Source organism: Amblyomma maculatum, chromosome 1 (assembly GCF_055883805.1).
Source record: "Amblyomma maculatum isolate TAMU_Amacu chromosome 1, ASM5588380v1, whole genome shotgun sequence".
In the NCBI taxonomy this organism is placed as follows: Eukaryota; Metazoa; Arthropoda; class Arachnida; order Ixodida; family Ixodidae; genus Amblyomma; species Amblyomma maculatum.
The window spans coordinates 322,944,083-322,966,268 of NC_139344.1; the positions used below are offsets into that span (position 1 = coordinate 322,944,083).

Sequence of the window (22,186 nt, forward strand, 5' to 3'; positions counted from 1 at the left end):
AGAGATGAGGTGCAGTGCAGCTGCTAACCGCATCAATCAGCTATGAAAACTGTGCTAGTTTACCATATCGCACAGTGCTTTACTCTGGCAGGGTTTCTCAAAATGAGCTTTACGGTTCCTTGCCTACTTTATTTTGGGGCTACCCTATACTGCGGTAAAAAAAAAATGCTGTGTTTGCCTTTATTTTCTATCTTGCTTTGTGTTCTCATAATTCAGTCATATTTTAGATATCTTTAGCGAAAATAACTAGAACAGTGATGATACCATTGTGTCATTACTGTTTAGCTGTGTGGAGTGCAAAATAGAAAAGAGCCCTGTTTATTTTTATTTTTATTATTTTATTTTTCTCCCACAGTGATTGTTCTCCTCTGGCCTCAACCTAAGGCTCTCCTTGCTTTATGCAGATACACTCGGCTACTACGGAAGGCCCGCCAGGAGGACTTGCGTGCAGTGCGAGAGGCACGCTTTTTCTACGAGGCCGGGCGAGACCGAAGAGGGCGTCCAGTGTTCGTCTTCGTGGGACGCAGGTTCCGAGGCTTGAACCAAGAGCAGGTGATAACAAGATAGGAAATTTCCACCTGCTCTTGAAGCATTTGATGTCATCAATCTGTAGGATTTGAATCAGGAGTGAACCTTGGTATTTGGCTGTCATTGTCCTTTCTAAGGACCAAGTTTTCTTTCGCCTCAGTGTTAGTGCGAAAGCATAGAAGCCCCAAGCTATGAAACGTCATAAAAGTGGAGGCACAGAACCTCTGAGATCAAGACCAAGATAACACCCAAATATATGGGCAGCAATTACTAAGTAACACTGATTACAATTACTAGTCACTGCAAAATAACATTGATAACACTGGTTAATATAATTCTGTCGAATTAACCATGCATACATTCCTTAAATGGTGCCCCCAGTAATTTTTTTTTTGCTATCAGGAATGAAGGCTTTTAAAGGCCTGGAAGGCCAGTCGAACCTCGTTATAACGAACTAGTACGGAGCGCAAAAATTGTTCGTTACATCCGATATTCATTATAAAAGTGAGCGTCCAAATTTCTGTAAATAAGTTTGCTAGTAAAATGAAACAAAATGTTCACTAATATGGACAACACAAAGGTGCGAAAATGCACAATTTTTTTAATTAAAAGCTTAGTATAAGCATGAAATCTCGCTTTTTCTTGCGTTTTGGAGACCAAAAATGAATGCTAAGAAGGGATGTTGCCTCTGCGCACAATTTCCACGACGAAGCCAACAGTCTCTCGGAGAGCGTAGTACGCGTGCACGTGTCGGCCGCAGTGGCAGAGGCACGGGAGGGGTTCACGCCATGACGAGGTAATGGTGATGACATGCCAGTCAGACACCTGTCAGCCATTGCATGGCCGGACTCGAGCTGCCGCCGCTCGAGTCGGGCTATGGCCGTTTATGACCTCCGAGATCACCGCGCGTGGTGATCTTGGAGGCCATGAACTGTTGGTGCTAGTTTTTGTCTCTGCCATTAGATTTCGCGGCATGCGAACTCGCTGGTGATTTAAACGCACTTCGGCGGCGGCATTCAACTTCGGCCGTGGCCGTTCATGACCTCCGAGATCACCATGCGCGGGGGTGTGATCTTGGAGGCCATAAGTCGCTGGTGGTAGTTTTTATTGCGATAGCAATACTGCGCCAGGTTTCGAGCCGTCGCGTAGTCTCAGCGGAGGCCACTCTTGACCTTGAACAGCCGAGGAGGAGGAGAAGAAGAGGAAGAAGACTGGTATCTCTCGTCATACTCTTAAAGGATGAGCCCAAGGGTCCCTAATAATGTAGCACCTTACACTGATTGGCCATGATAGGGGAATAATGTAGAAGGCAAAAGAAGCTTTCGTCGTTGCTATCGCAATTCAACTAGGGTTAACCAGAGTTATATCACAACTATTTTTTTTTTTTTGCCGCCGCCACTTAATGGCGCAGCACGCGAACTCGCGGGCAATTTAAACATGCTTCTGCGGCGGGCGATTCGATTGGTTGAAAAATTGCATTTCTTGAAATTTTTCCGGCTCCTTTACGCGTTTTTTACCGTTATAATGCAAAAAAAAATCTCCTTCGTTATAACCAATATAGCGTCAAATTTTGAATTTTTTCTTTTGTTATATAGAAAGAACTCCCGTAAAAATAAACCACAAACCAACCAAATTTTGATTTTAGTTCGTTTTATCCGATAATTCGCTATATCTGTGTTCATTATAGTGAGGTTCAACTGTATTTGAACTTGGTGTAATAGCTTGTTAAGGCTTAGTACTGAAACCGTATTATTGTCTGTTGATTATGACAGCATTCTAATAGTGCACCTTAAGGAACTTTATGTGATAGAAATTAGTCTGGAGCCCTCCTCTGTGGCATCCTTCATAGCACATGTACAGCATCCAAATGTTGCACTAAACAATCTGCAATGTCACTTACTGTGTCATAGATTCTTCCATGATATTTGCTTACAGTCACCTAAGTGCATGGGACAACTGTAGAAGTTATTGATGGCACGTACATACACGCTCTCCAGGTGCACTAGCAGCATTGTCATTCTGGTCTGTTCTCTTTTTGTTAGGTACTTCTACAAATCCTGCTCAGCCTGGACTCAGTGTCACAGCCGTTTGTGGCTGTGTACCTGCACACAGTTGCTCAAGAGCCACCCGAGTTGGAGGCGCTTCTCAAAGATGTGCTTGAACTGCTGGACCCCAAGCACCGGCAGAACCTCTACTGTCTCTACCTCGTGCACCCCGGATGGTGGACGCGGGTGAGTTCCAGAAATTTGCAGCTTTCTTTTGTAATGTAAAATAAGAATTCTTTTCATTTCTTAGTGCTTTCGAGGCCATTGGCATTGCAGAGAGAAATGAATAAATATGTAACACGATAAAAACTAGAAATGCAGCAAAATGAATAAAGCATGAACTGTTAGGTTCCTAATTATTCAGTGTTATCTATGGGACGCTGGTTATCTTTAATGGCAGCTATTAGTCTGGGAAGACAGTTTGAATTCTGAGATGTGCATGGAATAAAACTTAAATAAAATTAAGGAGCATTTAGTTTCACTAGAGGTAATGTGGTTAATGGGATGAGAATAATAGGAAGGATTAGTGATTAGTCCACTGTGCAGGTAGGTGCTAGGGAAGTATTGAAATAAGCAGAGACAAGTGGCGGCGAGAAGCAAATGACTGGGGTTTGCTTCTTAGCAAAAATGGGGGCAGTTAGGTCGTAGTTAATCGAATTATTCTGAACAAGTTCAAGTGAGTTTGTTAGCTTGGCTCGTCTCTTAGTGAAGCGGTCTGTTAAAAGTTTAGGGCAGGCTAAAGTTATGTATAGAAGCAATTTTATAATGATACGCAAATGGAAGAAAAATTATCTCATAGGTATCCGTAGGTAGGTAGGTATGAAGGGACCAAGGAAGATCTGACGTGACACATACTTCAAGGTAGTGGCAAGACGTTACTAATTCATGCATAGCATTAAAGGGACACTAAAGAGAAAACTGAAGTGAGCTTGCATCGATAGAATGCCAATTCCTGATTACAAAAAATCCACTCTTACTGAAAACAGAGCTGTTACAAGGTAGTAAAGAGGAAGAACAGAAATACAGGTATCACCGCCACAGCCAAAACTCACAACTACAAATCACGTGACGCGCTAGGGATCCCGGAGGCTGACAAATGCGAATTACGTTGCCCGTTTGAATGCGGTCATAGGTTTTGTCTCGAATATAATAACACGCTTTTATCATACGTAAACAACTGTGAAAAGACAACATAAGCGTTGCTAGGCAAATACAAAAATATACTTAGAGGCGCCACAGGCGCCCACTTCAGTTTTGGTTATGTTTCGGCTCAGGCATTTCGTGCGCACTCGGATAGTTTCAAGTTTGGACCTGCAGCGCCTGAATTACGAGCTTGGAGCAGCAGATGTGCCTGGCTCGTTCACATTTGAGCATTCGGAGGCGCGAGCGAGCGGAATCCGCTGCCGCCGACTCGCTCCTTCGTTCACACCTCTGAGCCAACATATCGCCGCCGTCGCGGCTTCGACTGCGAGCTCCCGTTAACCCTGACCTGACCGCTCGACTGCAGCTACGTACACCACGAAAAGCATACATATGCTAATACCGAAGGAAAAACACATTATCATTCAGTTGTTCACTAAATCATGGCACATCTGACCAACATCCTGCGGCAACAAGACCTTCAGCGTGCTATTTGCAGGCATCGTAAACAAAAGAGGCATACTTGCCACTCATACCAAGGAGAGCGTCGATATATTGCGCTGGTCGTCCGGCGAAAAAAAAGGGCCTCGGGTAAAAAGTAAAAACTAAAAATAATCATGTACCACAAATACATTACAAAAGGTAAAAAAAAAAATTGATTTGTAGAAAAAAAAAAACTCCAATAACAGTTGGATTCGAACTCGCCACTGCTTGCTCAGTAACGTTCGGCGCTAACCTCTCGGCTACGCCACGCCACAGGAACTTCGGAAATATTTCTGCACTTTATGTCATGGCCGCATTTACAATAGAACATGTTTCTGCTGCCGGTCTAAAAATTACAACTTCTTGACCATCGGAGCATGCTGCCTGCTCTCACGACTTGCAGCTAATGTTCTGGATGCCTATGCGCACTATATTGTGCACTGGAACCATTTTAACATGTGGAATTTCACAGCGCTGGCAAATTTAGCGGCGCCGGCTCTTCGGTCATGCTCTGCTACTGTGGACGTAATGTTCGCTGAACACGGAGCTGTAGCACAAACCTTAAAGGAAAAAAGTGTGATGAAGCTTCAAAACTGGCAAGCGCAGCAGCGAGAACACTATTTTGCTGGTAACTAAATCTTATTTGTATGTAAACATTTCGGGAAGAATTGCGATGACCGAGGGCTCAGTTTGTTTATACGCAGTGTAAGAAGGAGCACAAAAGCTTGAGAAACATGTAAAGTAGTGTGCGTTACAAGCGCTCTATTTTTTTTTGTTTTTTTTTTTCCCCTTTATGGGCCCATCGCTCGGTAAATTACTCTCTTCATCGTTTTATTTATTTCGGCTGTGGCCGTCATTGCGAGTACGCTGTTGCCATGTTGGCCCCTGAAAAATGCTAACCGGTCGACGCCGCGGGCCGCGCCGGCTCGCTAGCAATCGCGGAGTCTCCGCTTACGTCATAGTGTGCATCACTCTACTCCGATCACGTAGTCGGAGGAAACAGTTTGAATTCGACCGGCGGGAACAAGAAAAAACCTCAACTTCTTATCGCAATATCTCAGCAATTGTTCGATTTTTTGCTGCCGGATATGTGGCGACAGTGTCTCCAAATGTAGTTTATTAGATTTTCATAGTATCTTTGGGTGTCTTTAGTGTCCCTTTAAGTCGGTTGATTGCTGGACGTGCTTCAGTACAGGATACACGCCAGACCATTTATTGCTGTCAAGTGTCATAGATAAGACTGTAAAATGTTAAACTTCTTGGTTGTTAGTGTCTTCTGAAGCACTACACAGTCAGCAGCAAACAGAAGAATGTTGGAGGTGATATGCTGGGGACTAATGTACTAGATTAAGAAAAGGAGGGGACCCAAGACCGATCCTTGAAGCACTCCAAAGTGGACAGAGCTACTAGATGAAGTATGAATGTTACAAGTTACAAACTGAGAACGACAACAAATGAAGTCTTCCAGCCACGTTAGAATTTTAGTATCGAGGTTAAGTTATCCTAAATTTAAAGGTACAAGATTGTGGAAAACATTATCAAACGCCTTGGAAAAATCTAAGAAAATGTAATCGGCAGTCAAGTATTGGATGGAGCTTATGTGTAAACATAATAAGGTGTGTTTTAAAGGAACGTTTCTTCTCTTTTCTTTTTTTTTTGCAAGCCATGCTGAGCATGTGAGAAAAATGAATCTGGTTAAAGAACATTGAACATTGCAGAGTATAGAATGTGCTCTAAGATTTTACTTAGGCTACTAGATAGTGATACATATTGGGTGGTAGTTATATGGGGGAACAGTACTACCTGACTTATGGAGTGGAACTACCTTCCCAGCTCTCCATTGAGAATTTCGCCTGCATCAATGGAATGTTCAAATATTAGTAGCAATAACGGCGAAGAATATGTTTTTGTGCCCTTAAAAAGCGTGGCGCTAATAAGTTCAATGCTTAGACTTGCAGATACCTTCGAAGACTCAATTATTTTTTCAATACTACAACAACAACAATGGCTTCTATAGGCAAATATTGCAGGAGGGAAAGTTGGGTAGCAATAAACCATTGTGAAGTTCAAAATTGTTCCAGAGTACAGTTAAAAATTGTTGGGCATTCAGTCTCAGTGGCAAAAACTCCAATAGAATCAGTTAGCGTTATGGAAGTTTTACAATAAAAGATTAACAATGCACCAAATTTTTTAATGTTATCGCAGACCATGCATCATAGAGTGGTTTTCATGAAGTGATTATTAGTTTCCTTTAGTGCCATAGCATAAGTTCTCTTAGCTTGTTTATCTGCTGCCCAGCAGTCCTCTGAAGGAGCCAGTTTTGCCACACAATGTAGATGGCTCTTTCCTATGGATAACCTGTGCAAGTTGGTATTGCACCAGCCTTTATTAGGTTTCGCTGTCATTACTTTCAGTCAGTTTGTTAATTTTCGATTTGAAAATACTCAAGTTCCTATTCTTGCTTTGGTCCGAAAGATGCGTTGTAAATAAGTCTATGAAGGCGACTAGCTCTTTGTTAATTAAACTTAGCTCTGCCATAGTTGCCTATGCTTTTAATGGTATTACTTGTTTTAGCTTTGGTGACTAATTTCCAAAGCTGACAGTAAGTGGTCGCTTAAACCAGGTATTCTAGGATATTAGCAAAACCAGATCTGGGCCCGTATTCCGAGTTAGCGTCGTCATCGAAGTGTCGCTATCTCGCATGACCTCGAGTAATCTGATTGGTCGAAACGCCGGAACCGGGTGTTGCCACTACGAAACCGGAAGAGGCGGCAACATCATGTTCCGGCGTTTCCACCAATCAGATGACTCGAGGTCGGGGAGATAGCGGCACTTTCGATAACGACGCAAACTCTGAATACGGGCCCTGGACATGTGGTTAAACAACCGCCCTGTGTTGTCTCCAGCCTCCGTCCTGTGTCTGCTGCGGTTTTATTTTCCTTATGTGGTTAAAATAATTCAAAGGTGTAGGGGACCCATGTTTCGCAGTGTGGAGCTGCGGACGCCAGTGAACTGCGCCCTCTCCAAATGGCTCCACTTAATTAAGTGGGCAGGCTGATTTGCTCTCCTGCTGACTTGCATACGTCTGCTTCATCTGCAAATGAAGGAAACTTTTTTATGCGCATTCCTGCGCCTTCTCACTCACACTGGGGCACCGCAGTGAAAGGAATTTGTTTTTATTGCGAAAGCAATACTACTCGCACTTTCAAGCCTTTGTGTGACCCGGCCACAGTTACGTCTTACCCACATGACGCTGTGAAGTCACACCCCACGTGACCACGGGCTGGCAGGAGCTGCCAACTTGGGTCTCTCGTTTTACATGGGACGGTTATGACAGAATCAGCCTGCTAGGACACTGGCATTCACGTTACCCCTATAGGCCACTAAGGCACGTTCATATGGGCTGGTTAAGGCGAGGCTTTATATGTGGGCTGAGGAAGAAGGAAAAGAGGAAGAGGAACGCTCGGTCACCCACAGCTAATGCTTTCGCTCAATATTTGGTTCAGCAGCGTTGAACCCTTGTAATTATTTTTTTTGAGCACGCTCATGATTTGCAGAATGGGTATTTTGGGCTGTTTTGATCAGCATATTTTTTTGTTGTGAGTGAATAATTGCATGGTATGCCAAGGGAAAATGAAAAGGGCACCTTCGAACAAATCTATGGCACTAGTGTGCTCTTTTTTTTTTAGTCTTCATATTTGGTTTGCTGTGCTTGTTTCCGCTGAGCTCGTATGCTGGTCGCATCTTTCTGGCACATTTTGCTTCTTTGTTTACGCCGTGTTTTATTCACTTTGGTGCAAGGCTGCTGATCGAAAGTCTCTGGTCAAATCTCGCCACAGTTTGATTTGGGCGAAGTGTGAAAATGCATTTCATGATGTCACTCACTGTACGGGACTGAACACTTGTCGCTCAAATTAGAGAGTGTTAGTTTTTTTACTCATTTGGACATCGAGACAGCAGTGCTGGCCTGAGAAAAATCAGCACGACATTTTACTCATTTGGACATCGAGACAGCAGTGCTGGCCTGAGAAAAACCAGCACGACATCTACGAGTTCACGAAACACTTGGAACATGATGGTGTCACGTGTCATCAACATCAGCAAAAGTATCCCCGGTTGTTCACGGAGAAGGCTCGTGCTAGATTGACCAACGACTTCGACGACCTGCTCTCGCTGTATGATCCACCCAGAACTCGGTGGCATGGTGCCGTGTTCCGACGGCATCAGTAACAGTGTCACCATTTTGTTCATGAAGGCACGGTTGCGCTAGCTACCTGACCGACTTGGTGCACTTGTGTCTGTTAAACAGCGCACAGCGCCAGCAACTTGCTCACACCTTTGGAAGGGCACCTAGTCTCCACCTCAACATCCCGGCTCAAAGATTAAGCCGCGTGTGGGTGGTGCCATAGCCTCCTTTATACTCTCTGTGCCTGGCAACTCCGCGGCCATCGCCGCCGCTCCTTCTCCGTTGAAAAGTTACGCCGCTGGCTGCCTGGATGGCTACAATGACATAGAATCACCCTCGCCAGGCGAGTGCTGGGTGCGCTGTGTTGCAAAGCGGTCCGGATAGCCACGCGCTGTCGCTCTCTCGCTGTTTAGAGGACTGTTTTTGCAGTGTGCAAGGTTGTGCTTCTACTTTTATCTGCCTTCGGGTGCTGCAGGAATACAGCATTGCACCAACTGGTAAGTGCCAGCTTTGCTTTGTGCTTCCGGCGATCGCTGTGTAGTGTTCAGCTGCTTTGAGGTTTGTAAAAAATAGTGACAGCAACAAAAACTGTGTTTATTAAGCGTCAATACTGCAATAGTAATGTTAGATGTGCACGTGTGCTTTCTGGACTGAAATGCTAATTGCTTCCCTGCCTAGCTCGTCTGCGTAGCGTGTTGGATGTGCTTCTGCGCAGTTTTTTTTTTTTTTTTTTTTTTTTTCGCAGTATACGCTAATTACAAAATTTTGTGATAAAACAAACACAAGCTTTACCTATTCTGATGATGACTACTTTTAAGTGAATGAAACTAAATCGTGCAAAGCCTTATTAGTTTTCCTTGTCAACCTAATCACTGTCCCTCTTTAGCATCGGAAACCACAAAACTCGTACTCAAACGCACTGAGGCGTGTGAAAAATAATGACAGCACCAGAAAATGTGTTTATTACGCGTCAGTAAGGTAATAAAAATAATAAACATGCACGTGTATTTTCTGGACTGCGATGCTAACTTCCTCCCTGGTTAGCTCGTCTGTGTGGTATGTTACATGTGCTCCAGCGCAGTATTTTTGTTTTGCTAAATGTGCAATTCTGTGATAAAATAAAAACACAAGCTTTACCTATTGTGACAATTACTTTGGAGTGAGCGAAACAGAAAGATGCAACGCGTGTATTTGTCTTCCTTGTTTGTCAAGTTAAAAAAAAAAAACATTTGTATGGCGCGTTGAATTATTGAAAGTAACAGCTGATACCGAAATTGTTCTCCTTACAGATCTCAATGGCATACTGCAATGCAGTTGTTCCAATCATCTGCAAATCAAGCTGGCTTCTGAAGTGCCCTATCAGTGTTAGCAGTCATCGTGAACATTTTTCCCTACTAGTGGCAACTATTCATCACGCCACTTCTGGTACTCTTGTTGCACAGCTGCTGTTGTGAAATGTGTAAATAAATGCTGGTGCCCTTCTTAAATTTTGTTTTACCGCAGTGTAGACTAGCATTGTAATTTTTCTATTACCATTGGCGCTAGCGCAGCAGTCATGCAGTTTTTCAAGCCATGCGCAATTTCTTGAAACTGCCTCACATAAAATGTCATAGCGTTGGTGTCATTGCCTAACAAGTATCATGATCACTTGTTATGCTTAGAAGATGTCTGCCTTACAAGTAAATATGCTGAATATGCACAATTCAGGCTTAGGGGCAGTTATCCCGCGAGCGAATAACAGCGCTCCCGCCCTCGCGCCGACATTCGTACCCGTGCGTCTCAACACCTACGTCAGTGGCACCCTCAGCGACGGGAACATCAGCGCCGCGCAACTTTACCCGATGGCGCCGCTGTATTGTTCACGTGGTGCATTGACAGGCACAGAGAGTATAAAGGAGGCTATGGTGGTGCGTGTTGTCCTAATTTGGAGAACAGACTTTCTTACAAGCCCGTCATCACTGTTGCCAGGTCTGCATCTCTCCGTTAGACGATGGAGTGCATCACGATGTCTCTGGTGGGCGTTTTATGAATGCTGTGCACATGACTGAACCGAAGTGATTGGACATTATATCTGCACAGCTGCACTGCTATCACAGTTAGGGCAGAGCTTTGTATAGGGGATGGTGTCGGCCACCTTCGAATTTGCAGTTGCATGGGCTCCCGGTTCATGCGTGCCACGTAAATGCGCATAATATATTGGAGGTCTGCCGGCATGCTCTCTCTCGTTGCTGCAGACTATGTATCATTCCTATCACTTCCTAATAACTGCTGTAGAGCCATGCCTTATTTCATCAGTATTTCACCTCCATTATAGAATTCTTGTCAGCTGTATGAAGTTTCAGTTGATCACACACAAGCCAGTGGCAGGTGAATGGTATCACCCGAGGGAAGCAAGGTGTAAACAAGACCATGACCAAACCCCACTTTTGGGCCACTTTGGACATCACAAAACTGCCCACCAATAAACATAATTGATGCACTGGGTTGCTGTCAGGAATATGATTACTCCTACCGCACCCAAGAGGAAACAGCTGTAACTCGCATGAGTAGCATGCGGAGAGAGAAATCTGCATGTTGCACGGTTAGTCAAGGCATCATGCCAGATCATCGCCGCAGAATTTCGCCCCTAAAGAAAGAGTGTGCGCAAAACAGTAGGTTTGTTTCCCTATTAGAGCAACACAACATGCTTGTGAGTTTGTTGCCGGGATGACTGAAGGAAAAAGTAGAACAAGGATGTAAGAAGTCACTACTCTAGATTGAAAAGGGATTTAGGAGAACTTGCAATGATCACAAAATGTTAGCAAAATTGAAATCTCCTAAGAGAATTTTTTTTTTTTTTTTTTTTTTTTCGTAGGATGATGTGTTGATACTATGTGTAGGGCATCATAAAGCTCTGAAACAAACATGGATGAGTAGGAAAGCGGGGCGGTAGCAACGTGGGTAGTGCAATCACAGCAATAAACCACGTGAAATGCGCTAACTTGGAAATACTTCACTGCTATAATGTTATGGTGCACCCAGGCCTCGGATAGTGCAAATATATGTGCTTTGCTTTTATCAGTAACGGATTAAGGGGGTCGTGTTTACATTAGCCAGTAAAACCGGTACACTAGAATTCAAGAATTGCGCCCCATGTCCCCTCGCATGTCCCTGTGGGACTGCAATATCCAAATCTAAAGGACCACTTGTGATAGGCCTTGGTAGAGTCAGTTTCCTGATGCTATCAGATTTGCAAGCAACTTCTTGTACCTCAAACGATAAGTGGATGATTGTGGCAAAAATCTGGCAAAGTCTGTAAGCTTTTTCTCACATACCATGTGGTCAGTTAAAGATCTTGTTGAAGGAAACCTTAATGGTTTTAGTTCTCTTTGAGACAGCAGGTCTGAGTTTCTATACTTGAACAAAGACTTGACAATCATGGGAACGAAAAAGTTCATACAAGGTGGGCGTATTCCACAAGTTCGGTCAGGAATTGGCGGCCAACTGTAGAAGAGAGCATAGCGAGTGCTTCTTTATTGGGAATATCTTGAAAATTCAAGTTTTTTTTTGTCTGGCTCTGTTTTCTAAGTTATCCAGACGAGACTAGACACAATATTGCTTCGCAATCTAGATGGTCTACAATGGCAAGAATGGCTTCAAGGCTTTCTTTTAGTGAGTTTATTATGCATACTTTTTCTTCAAGGGCCTCAGGATGTTCACAAATATTCCCGAGCTTCATCTTAATATTTTGTTGAACAGAATAGTACATCCACTTTGATACTCTCTTATTTACTTGTATTTTTATTTGTGCCTTTATCAACTTACACATGCTCATTAGCATATAGTTGCAAGCTACCACATTGTATGAAAGAGCACCCGACATCAGTAGAACACCCTGCTCTAACCAAGTCATGCGAATGGGCCAATGTGGCCTCGATGCAGCAACTAAGGATTCAAGGGTCCAATCTCATTCTCCTATCTTGAAGGCGAAGCTCGAGTTGGCAGTGCCTGCTAGCTCAATCAAGTCATGTGTGCTTGTGACGCTTCACAACCCAACAACCAGTCAGTGCATGGCCGTGTGATCTCCCAATTAACTACTACTTTCCAGAGGCATGCCCGCGGTTTTTACTTACAACAACGATGCTGAAAATGCCGACACCAGCAACGCTGCCGCTAGATTTTCTGGGGAAGCGTGCCTTGAACACTTATCATTTTAAAATGCAGCATAAGCCTCATTTTAATGCGGCATCATTAAAGATATGTCGTTTATCATGGCAGCTTGAAACCCAGCATCAAATTTGTGACCGAAAACTCATGAGCATGCCTCTCGCAGGTGCTAGCTAGCTGGCAGGTGGCATGGCCAGGCACTGAGGAACGTTAGAATATTTGTCTCCTTGACTAAATCTGTCCACTAGTGATCTGAACACATAAACGTGCAGCTATTGTGATTCTATCATGTCTTTGTTACACTATAGCGCAACAATGTTAACACCCTGCTGTGACAAAATCCGGCACCAGCATTATGGATAAAAAATTACAAGTATGCCTCTGCCAGGTGGTAGTCGATTGGCAGGTAACATAGCCAGACACTGACTGGCCGATGGATTATGCGACTTCAGAAGACCCCATAACATGGTGGATTTTAGTGACTTCTAACTTGGGCAGCTCCTGTGAACCCTTCAGGCATGCTCTAGATCACGCAGATGCGATCATACAGCTGAAGCTGCATCAGCAATTGCAGTTGTATAAAGTCCCGCTTGAAGTAACTGCACATATACACTGACTGCGTTGTAGAGGTGGCATGTGCTGCCATCTGCTGCTCTCAAAGTAACCTACATGTGCGTATGTGGGAGATAAGGCAGAAATCAAGCGATGCACCAGTGCACTACACGCTAATGAGCTAAAGTCCACAAGGATCTTAACTGTCCCAAAAATTTTATTCTGAGTACTCCATCATCATCATCTCCTGCTTGTTTTCCCGACAGAAACCTTTTGTTGTAAATCTCAAACATAACATAAGGCTTTCTTCAAAACTCGGATTTAAGATCAGCATGGTGTTCCAACTTGCACAGCGGAAGAACACCCATGCATGGTGGCAAGACGAGAAGTGAGCAGTGTACACTTTTGACTGTCCTGCGACTGCTGCTTTTTGAGCAAACCATTGCAAAATCTGTGCACACATGCGCCAGTTTTTTAGGGGTCACTTGAAAAGCACAACTCACTAGGACGAATGCATGTTGCCTGATCTTACAGAAGCCTTCCAACTTAAGTCACAAACTACTAAACCAATGAGTTCTGTCTCATAGGGAACTAGCATTAACTTTACGTTTGCTCATAATATTCTTTGAAACATGTTGGCATGGTGATTATTCTAGGCGAATGACATTGATAAATCAATATACACTATAGCACACCACGTATGAAGTGACGTTAGTATGAAATGACTGCTGCAAGCAATTGCATGCAATGATGCAGAGGGCTTGGGAGAGCTAAAAGATGCGCAGCAAATAATAAAAGTGGTAGTTCATCTATGAACATGGTTTCAGAAAGTTGGCGATGCTGTCAAGAACTGAAACATTACTGCCTTGATTTGTTTCTTTTTTTTTTTTTCATGTTGAATGTTCTTAATGTCTGTTTCTTCTAACATTTATGTAATGCTACCATATCAACATCCGGATAATCTTTCTCTATCCTTAAGCTATGATGTCAGAGTGGAGTCCACCATAGTTGGCTAAACTCAGTTCTGCAGTAATGGCCACACACTGTTCTTCTGTGACTGAAAATAGGCCACTCTTAAGGCTTTGGTTACATGAATGAAAACAAACAATCAGACCAAGTTATGAGGTCAAAAATTTTAATGCCAGTATAATTACTGCACCCCTGGCCTGTTCATCTCAGCACTTGGCACGTGCGCATTGTTGCTGCTCTATTACCCTATTCCACTAAGCGGTAGGGGCACTCTATTCCGAAGCTCCCTACCGTTGATGCCATGCGGGACCGACGACGTTGATGTGGACGACTGGTTGGCCCTCTACGAACGAGTGAGCAAACACAATCGCTGGGACGCAAAGCTCATGCTAGCAAATATATTTTATTTGACCGGCACCGCGCGCGTTTGGTTTGAAACGCACGAAGACAAACTGACATCTTGGGACGTATGCAAACAGAAGATTCACGACCTCTTCGGCAAACCCATTGGACGCCGCCTTGCTGCCAAGAAAGACCTGGCATCTCGCGCCCAAACATCGTCAGAGTCATATATTTCTTACATACAAGACGTCCTATTCCTGTGCCGAAAAGTCGACTCGGCCACGAGTGAGGAAGATAAAGTGGGCCACATACTAGGGTATAGCCGACGACTCTTTTTACCTACTCTTATGCAAGGACCGTTACACTGTGGACTCTGCTCTCCAAGTGTGCTGGCGCTTTGAGCAGGCAAAAGAAAAACGCATATGTCACCGGTTTGACCGCCTGCCGAACACAGCTGCTACCTCGTCCTGTACTAACCTGCCTACTCTCCATCAGCCGTCCACCGCGAACTCAAGGCCATGGCTCCCGCTGTTTCCTCATCTCAGCTGACAGACAACACCCTGCCTACGGTATCCTTCATCCAGGCAGTTGTTCGCCAGGAGATCGCTAACATGGGCATCTCTACTGGCCACGTCCCAAACACATCGTCTCCAACTCGACCCTCCTGTGATCGCTTTATGCTTTATGCTTCGATACCGCTACCGTAATCATAATGACTGGCGTACTGCTGATGATCGCCCCATTTGCTTCAACTGTTCCCGTGTTGGTCATATCTCCCGTCATTGCCGCAACCGCTGGTACATGCAGTCACGCCCATTCTACTATGTCAATCGTAGTGGAGCCTCTACACCGCGTAATTCCGTCTCCTCAACGGTAGGGTCCCGCAACTTCTTTCTCATCACTGGTTACCTCTGAGCGGTTTAAACGGTGATTGTTACCGAGAGGGGTGTCTGAACGCAACCTAAAGGTAACATACACTCACTAAAGGCAGGAAATGATTATGTAATTAAATCGTTTAAGCGTTGCAATTGTGTTGTCTCGTGGCTGCGTTCACGGCAGGTATTGTGGCTATTAAGAATTAAAAACATCACATGATGCAACCTAAAGGGGAACTGCCTCCAGGAAAGATATTAGTAGCTTATTTTAATGTTGCAATTAAAAAAAAAAAAAGAAGTTTTGGAAAAAAATGAAACTCATGATTCGAACAAATATTTCATTCGCTAAGAGCTCAGGTACGTAATACTAATCCATTGCGCCACTGAGGCAGCGAGAACGGCAGGCTTTAAACGCGCTCTAATTCATTTTTGCAATATTTCCGCTATCTGTCGCCAGGTGACGCTGCTCAGAGGACCCTACCGTTGAGAGAACGGAATCACGCCTCTACACCGCGCCGTTCCTCGCCCCAACCTGACCCGTCCCTTGCAGATTCTGTTCCACCTGCTCGTGTTTCCATCCGGTCGCCTTCCCCGCAAACCCGACGTTCCCGCTCTCCTCTTTCTCGTCGTAATTCTTCACCGTCCTATGCCGGCCGCTTCTCGGAAAACTAGCTGGAGATTCTGCGTCGACTATCGCCACCTTAACAAGTTGAGCAGAAAAGACGTCTACCCTCCTCCGCTCATCGACGATGCACTTGATTGCTTACATGGAGCCAGCTACTTTTCCTCCATCGACCTTCGCTCTGGCTACTGGCAAATCTCCGTCGATGAACGAGACCGCGAAAAAACAGCATTTATCACTCCTGATGGCCTCTACCAATTTAAAGCCATGCCTTTTGGCCTATGTAACGCCCCTGCAACTTTCGAACAGATGATGGACTCGTTGCTGCGCGGATTCAAGTGGACCACTTGTCTTTGTTACTTAGATGACGTCATTGTTTTCTCGTCCACTTTTGACAGCAATCTCTCTCGCCTTTCTACCATTCTCGAGCTATTCCGCTGCGCCGGCCTTCAACTCAACTCCAGGAAATGCAGTTTCGGCCATTGGGAAATCAAAGTTCTTGGTTACTTAGTGAAGTGAATGCTGCTGGTGTCCAGCCTGACCCCGATGAGATTCGTGCCGTTCGTACTTTTCCCACACCACGTTCATCTAGTGATGTTCGAAGTTTTCTTGGCTTGCATTCTTATTTCCGTCGTTTCGTCCAGAACTTCGCAGCCCTTGCTCGCCCTCTCACCGCCCTACTGAAAAAAAATGCACCTTTCTCTTGGGGCCCTGTCCAAGCTGCAGCTTTCTCCGAACTTACTGCTCTCACCAATCCACCCGTCTTGGCCCATTTCAACCCTTTGGCCCCTACCGAACTCCGCACTGAAGCCAGTGGTCACGGCATTGGAGCTATCCTTGCTCAGCGACACCAAGGCTGCACCAGAGTGATTGCGTATGCCAGCCGCCTACTACCTGCGGCAGAACAAAATTACTCTGTCACAGAAAGGGAGTGTCTAGCTCTTAATTGTTTGGGCTAGGTATTGCAAAATTCCGCTCTTATTTATTTGGATGACCCTTTACTGTTAGGCTGTGGCTAAAGGTACGTTGGACGGACCCGAACAGTGGTCTTAAAGGTACGTCCGAAAAATGCACCGGGTCCACCGGACGTACCTTTAAGACGACTGATCGGGTCCGTTCGGTGGAGTCGGTGCATTTTTCTTCGGGATATGTCGGACGGATCCGGGAAATATTTTTCAGAGGTACGGCGGATGGACCCAGTTGGCGGGGTTCAAGTTTAACATCCGATGGGCCCTATGCATTTTTCCCCGGGATACGCAAGGTAGATGGATGGGGATGGGCCTTTTGGACTTGGGATACATCGGAAAAGCCGGATGTGTAGATCGTAGTGTTGTAGTTGTAGTCATGGAGGAAGGAAAAATGGTTGGTTGGTTGGTTTGTGGGGTTTAACGTCCCAAAGCAACTCAGGCTATGAGAGACGCCGTAGTGGAGGACTCCGGAAATTTCGACCACCTGGGGTTCTTTAACGTGCACTGACATCGCACAGCACACGGGCGCTTTGCTTTTCGCCTCCACCGAAAAGCGGCCGCCGAGGCGATAGCCAAATGTAGCCAAATCGAAGTTGATACGAGGTATGCTAGTATCGGCTAGGTCCAAGTAGTCCAAGCACAGTGGATCCAAGCATACGTGAAATGTGAAATTACGAAGAACAGTACAGTGGCAAGAATAGTGCCTAGAATGGGTGATAGACTACGTGATGGCATGATGATAGATTTACTTGAGTTGGACAGCGGCAGGGTGGCAAGCACGACCAGAGCGCAAGCGCATGTAATCGTGGTGTTGACGGCCAACCCGCAGCCCGCACGCCCGCTCATTTGGTCCTCGTTATCATGTGGATTATCGTCTACGATGGTAGTTATTTAGTTTTGATTCTTCAAAAGTTTCCTCACTTCAATCTGCGATGAGATGCGTCACGTAACGCGTCGCTAATTTCTGCTCGTATTGAGGTTTATATGTGCTTTGCGGTGCTGCAAGTTCTGCATACATACAAGCGGCGCTGAAAAAGCTGGGTACCGCCGACGTGTCTCTAGCCCAAGCATCGCGTCATCCTTGTTTGTTGTGCGAAGGAAGGCGTAGGCGCCGGTTTGTGCTTTCCATGAGATGCTATGATGACCGTGCTACGTCGTAACGAAAGTGCTGTGTGAGACTACGAGAGTGCCGTAGCGCGCGCCGATGTCCAGACAGACATCAGCGTGTCCATTTATGATCGCCGATGTTCCGAGTGCATGTCAGTGTTTATTAGGTGCAGTGGTAAGCCCAAAAACGTGATGCAAAGAGATTCACACGCGCTGTGCAACAGTCAGACAACAATAAGTCATTGACAATTTGTTATCAGTCTGCACTACAGAGCTCAAAACTCGGAAAATGTGGTGTTTCTACAAAGTACACGCCTATTGTTTACATTAGTGCGTTTTGAAGCCTCGAAAAAAAATTAAATGGCAATACTTTAACCTTGCCTTGCACAAAGTTGTTGGGAATGCACATGATACAGTTTTTGCATGTTGGAGTAGACAGAAAAATAAGTGCCCAGCCCACACTGTCGAGAAATTATTGCAGGTGAAATGGTTCAGGCTTCTGGGAAATATTAGCTGCCTGGGACAGCATCTTCCTAAATGTTCAGGCTTTGTACTATTGTTGAAGGCCACTTTATCATTAATAAAGGAACGAATACGGTTTATGTGTTAATGCCTAGTGCTTTTTCAATGTATTATGTTCTTTTTTTTTTAGTTTTTATCTTAATTTCTTTTGCTTTTTGGTACTAGACAAACACAAATGGTTCACTTTTAAACTTCTCAGTCCAAAGCTGAACATGAATATCTGCCATGCATGTGACAGCTGGAATGCAGGGCCCGTATTCCGTATTGTTATCGAAGTGTTGCTATCTCACGTGACCTCGAGTCATCTGATTGGTCAAAACGCCGGAACCGGGCGGTGCCACTACGGAACCGGAAGAGGTAGCAAAATCATGTTCCGGCGTTTCCACCAATCAGGTGACTCGAGGTCAGGGAGATAGCGACGCTAACTCGGAATATGGGCCCTGTAAAGGTTGATGTGTATAGCATGTACGTACAAACTGCGACATCTCAGCGACCCGTTCAGCTACTTGCCCCAAGGTCGTGATATTTAATCCCAGTGATGGCAGCCACACTTTGGTGGAGGCTAAATGCAAACACGTTTGTTTCCTGCGAGATGTCAACGCAAAGTACAAAGACCAGGCAGTCAGTTTATCTAGAGCTCTCTACTGCAGTATTCTTTATAGCTACATATGTCATTTTAGGATGTGAAACCCTACATGCCACATATAGGATGTGTTGTTTTTTAGATTTTGTAACCTTTATGCCAATCACTTTATGAAACTAACAGAGACAGATGTTGCACACCACAGACTGGTCGTCTCGCAACATATCTGCATTCGTTGGATTTCAATTTCATGCCTTTGTTACGCAACATTTGGCTAATTGTAGTTCTCAAACAGTTGTTGAAGATGAAACTGAAGCAGTTCTTGGCATGGTTTCCCGCTTGGATTAATTTGCTAATTGCAGTTCTTTGAAACTTGCATCACTGCTAGACAGTTCAAATAGCAGGTAGTTGAATTACAGGAATGATGTGGATCATGCATTTCAGTTGACAAATGGAAAGTAATGGTCCCCTCCATGCATGCCCTGGTGCCCTTAGATAAATACATAATCAGGTGTGTGATTGTGACACATATCAAGGGTCGACAGAAAGCCATGTGGAGCCAGTGTGATATTCTTCATGAAGACTAAAGTAACATTGTACAACATTGTGATTAACTGACCATGAATAGCATTTTAATCAGAGTGATATATAATATCTGCTTTAGCATCCTAAAACAACTATGAGGGACGCTACAGTTGAGGGCTCCTGTATAATTTCGACCAAGTGGGGTTCTTTTACATGCACTGACACCACACAGTGCATGACAGCCTATTGTTTTGCCTCTATTGAAATGCCTCTGCTGTTGCTGGAATCAAATCTGCATCAATCGGTTCAGCAGTCAAGCACTTTAACTACCGAGCCAGCACAACGGGGTCAAGTAATAAAATACACGCCATTACATTTCCTTCTGGCCTGTGGTTTCCTTCACAGAACTAATGTATACAAGAAAAAGTAAATAGCAAATAGCTTTATTGCACATTATATTCACATGTCAGTAAACATTCTCTAGGAAGAAATTGCTCATAATATTTGCATGGAAGCAATGAACATCTTACAAAAACAAAACAATGCACTCACTGCACTCCAATTGTTAATGAGCAAGGCTGCATCTATGCTACTACACTGCACTTCGCACAAAAAAAAAAAAAAAAAAAAAAACCACAAGCCCCATCTGCTTTGGCCAATCACTTTATGAAACTAACAGAGACAGATGTTGCACACCACAGACTGGTCGTCTCGCAACATATCTGCATTCGTTGGATTTCAATTTCATGCCTTTCCACTTAGCTTCAACTGTTGCCAGCATTACTAGTCACCCACCTTTTGTGAATTATTTTTTACGCTGTTCAGATCAGCATGCTTGTTAACGGTGGTCTCGGGCATTCTCGATGCTATCATTTTCACATCTTCCTCACCTGGAAGAATGGAGAAAATGACAAGCCTTGAGCAGATGGGGCTTGTGGTTTTTTTTTTTTAGGGAGGCACCTAATCTCCACCTGTAAGGGTGTGATGCACCAGTATTAATGGCTTTTGTCTGCACAGCCCACTGTGGATTCCCATTCATTTACATGCCCTTTGCTACAAACTTAATCACTAATTCCTTAATTCATGTCTCTGTTATCTCACATATACTCATTAGCATATTGTCGTAGGCTGCCCTGTTATGTGAGACAACCTGACGTTGACCTCTGTAAGCCTCGCGTTAACTAAACTGTACAAACATGCTTCCATGGCCTAGGAGTAACATGACATGGCAGGAGTAACAGCTCCTGCCATGTCATGTGGCCTCGTGACAATTGGCTCGTGGTATTTTTGGCTTGTGCTCAGGGTCTGTCTGTTAACCATGGTGGCTAATATGCATGAAAAAGACATTTTTGCACTAACATTGGTGGCAAATCGTCAAGTGGTGCACCGCAGATTCTGAAATGTATACCTATAGGCATACCAGAGCGGCATCATCACATAGCATAAGCAAGAGTTCTGTCGGTACCTGCAGTTACATGGCACTTCAATGCCCATTAAAGGACCACCTCAGACAATGGTTGTTGTTACCGCAAGACCTGTTCTAACAGCGTGCTGGCACCATTCCACTGAGCGATGGACATATATATGCATACCTTAGATAGCTCATGATTATGGGTCTCGTTTATTTCTATGACTTCCAAGGAGTTCCTGTCGTCAGAAGTCCTACACTTTATGAAAGCGGGACAGCTGTCTTGAAAGGTGATGAAAAGAAATGACCAGGTTACCTTACCACAACGCTAAATTACAGAGGGTGATTATGCTGCATGAAGATACCAAGAAACTTGTACAAAGAAAATTGAGCGAAATGGCAGGATTTTTGAAACATTGAAATAAACAACAAATTAAACTTTGTCAAACCTGTCATTGAGGAATGGAAATCATGCAGTCATCAAAAACATATCATGGAGTACATTTTAGGTCATGTTCACAAAAGACCCACCCACACCTGACACGCAGCTTCATACTTATGAAAGATGACAAATCAATATGCAAGGAGTGTGGATATGAACTAACAATAAGCTTATCTTACTCACATGTGTGCCAGACTCGAGAAAATAAGAGGAAAACATTTTGTACAATTTTGCAACATCCCTTTCTATCCCAGCATGATCCTATAAGAGACTGCACTAGTCCAAATTCCCTGCATTTTTGGTTTCCTAAAATGAAGCAATGTTCCTTAACAAGCCACATCCTAAAGAACACTAGTCATTACACACAAAATAAATACATTAAACCATATTCTTGGTGCATGGCAGCATTAGTTGCTTATGCACCACAAAAATCAACACAACGCTTATAAGCTTTCGGTCTGGTGTGGTCCTTATTCACATGACAGCGCTGTCATGCGGGTCTAATGTCCCAGCGATCGGAAAATGACCTTTTCCAAATGCTAGCAAAAATTTAAAATGTGTGAAGGCGATTCTACAGATCTCTAAAGACGCGCGGGTGTTTGGTTTTAACTGGAGTACTCAAGTGTTTTACCAGCGTCCACCTGCCTTGTTTGTTGGAAAGCCTGTAGTGAAAGTGTTAAAGAGAAGACATTTTTGAACAGTGCCTTTCTGAAGGCGTTGCTTTACATTACGGGGCCCACAAA

General features: G+C 44.3%; 1 protein-coding gene across 2 annotated transcripts in view; it reads left to right on the forward strand.

Annotated features, from left to right (window-relative positions):
• LOC146207289 (protein GDAP2 homolog) overlaps window positions 1–22,186 on the forward strand; it is a 47,989-nt gene that overhangs the window by 9,500 nt on the left and 16,303 nt on the right. The window contains exons 6-8 of one of the 2 annotated variants that reach the window (XM_084581889.1): window positions 405–552; window positions 2,571–2,759; window positions 9,672–9,852. In XM_084581889.1, coding sequence (XP_084438015.1) covers window positions 405–552; window positions 2,571–2,759; window positions 9,672–9,836 — 502 coding nt within the window. In that variant the 3' untranslated portion in view covers window positions 9,837–9,852. Of the gene's footprint in view, window positions 1–404; window positions 553–2,570; window positions 2,760–9,671; window positions 9,853–22,186 lie in introns of those variants that run through there. The other variant, XM_084581819.1, reaches the window with a different exon arrangement.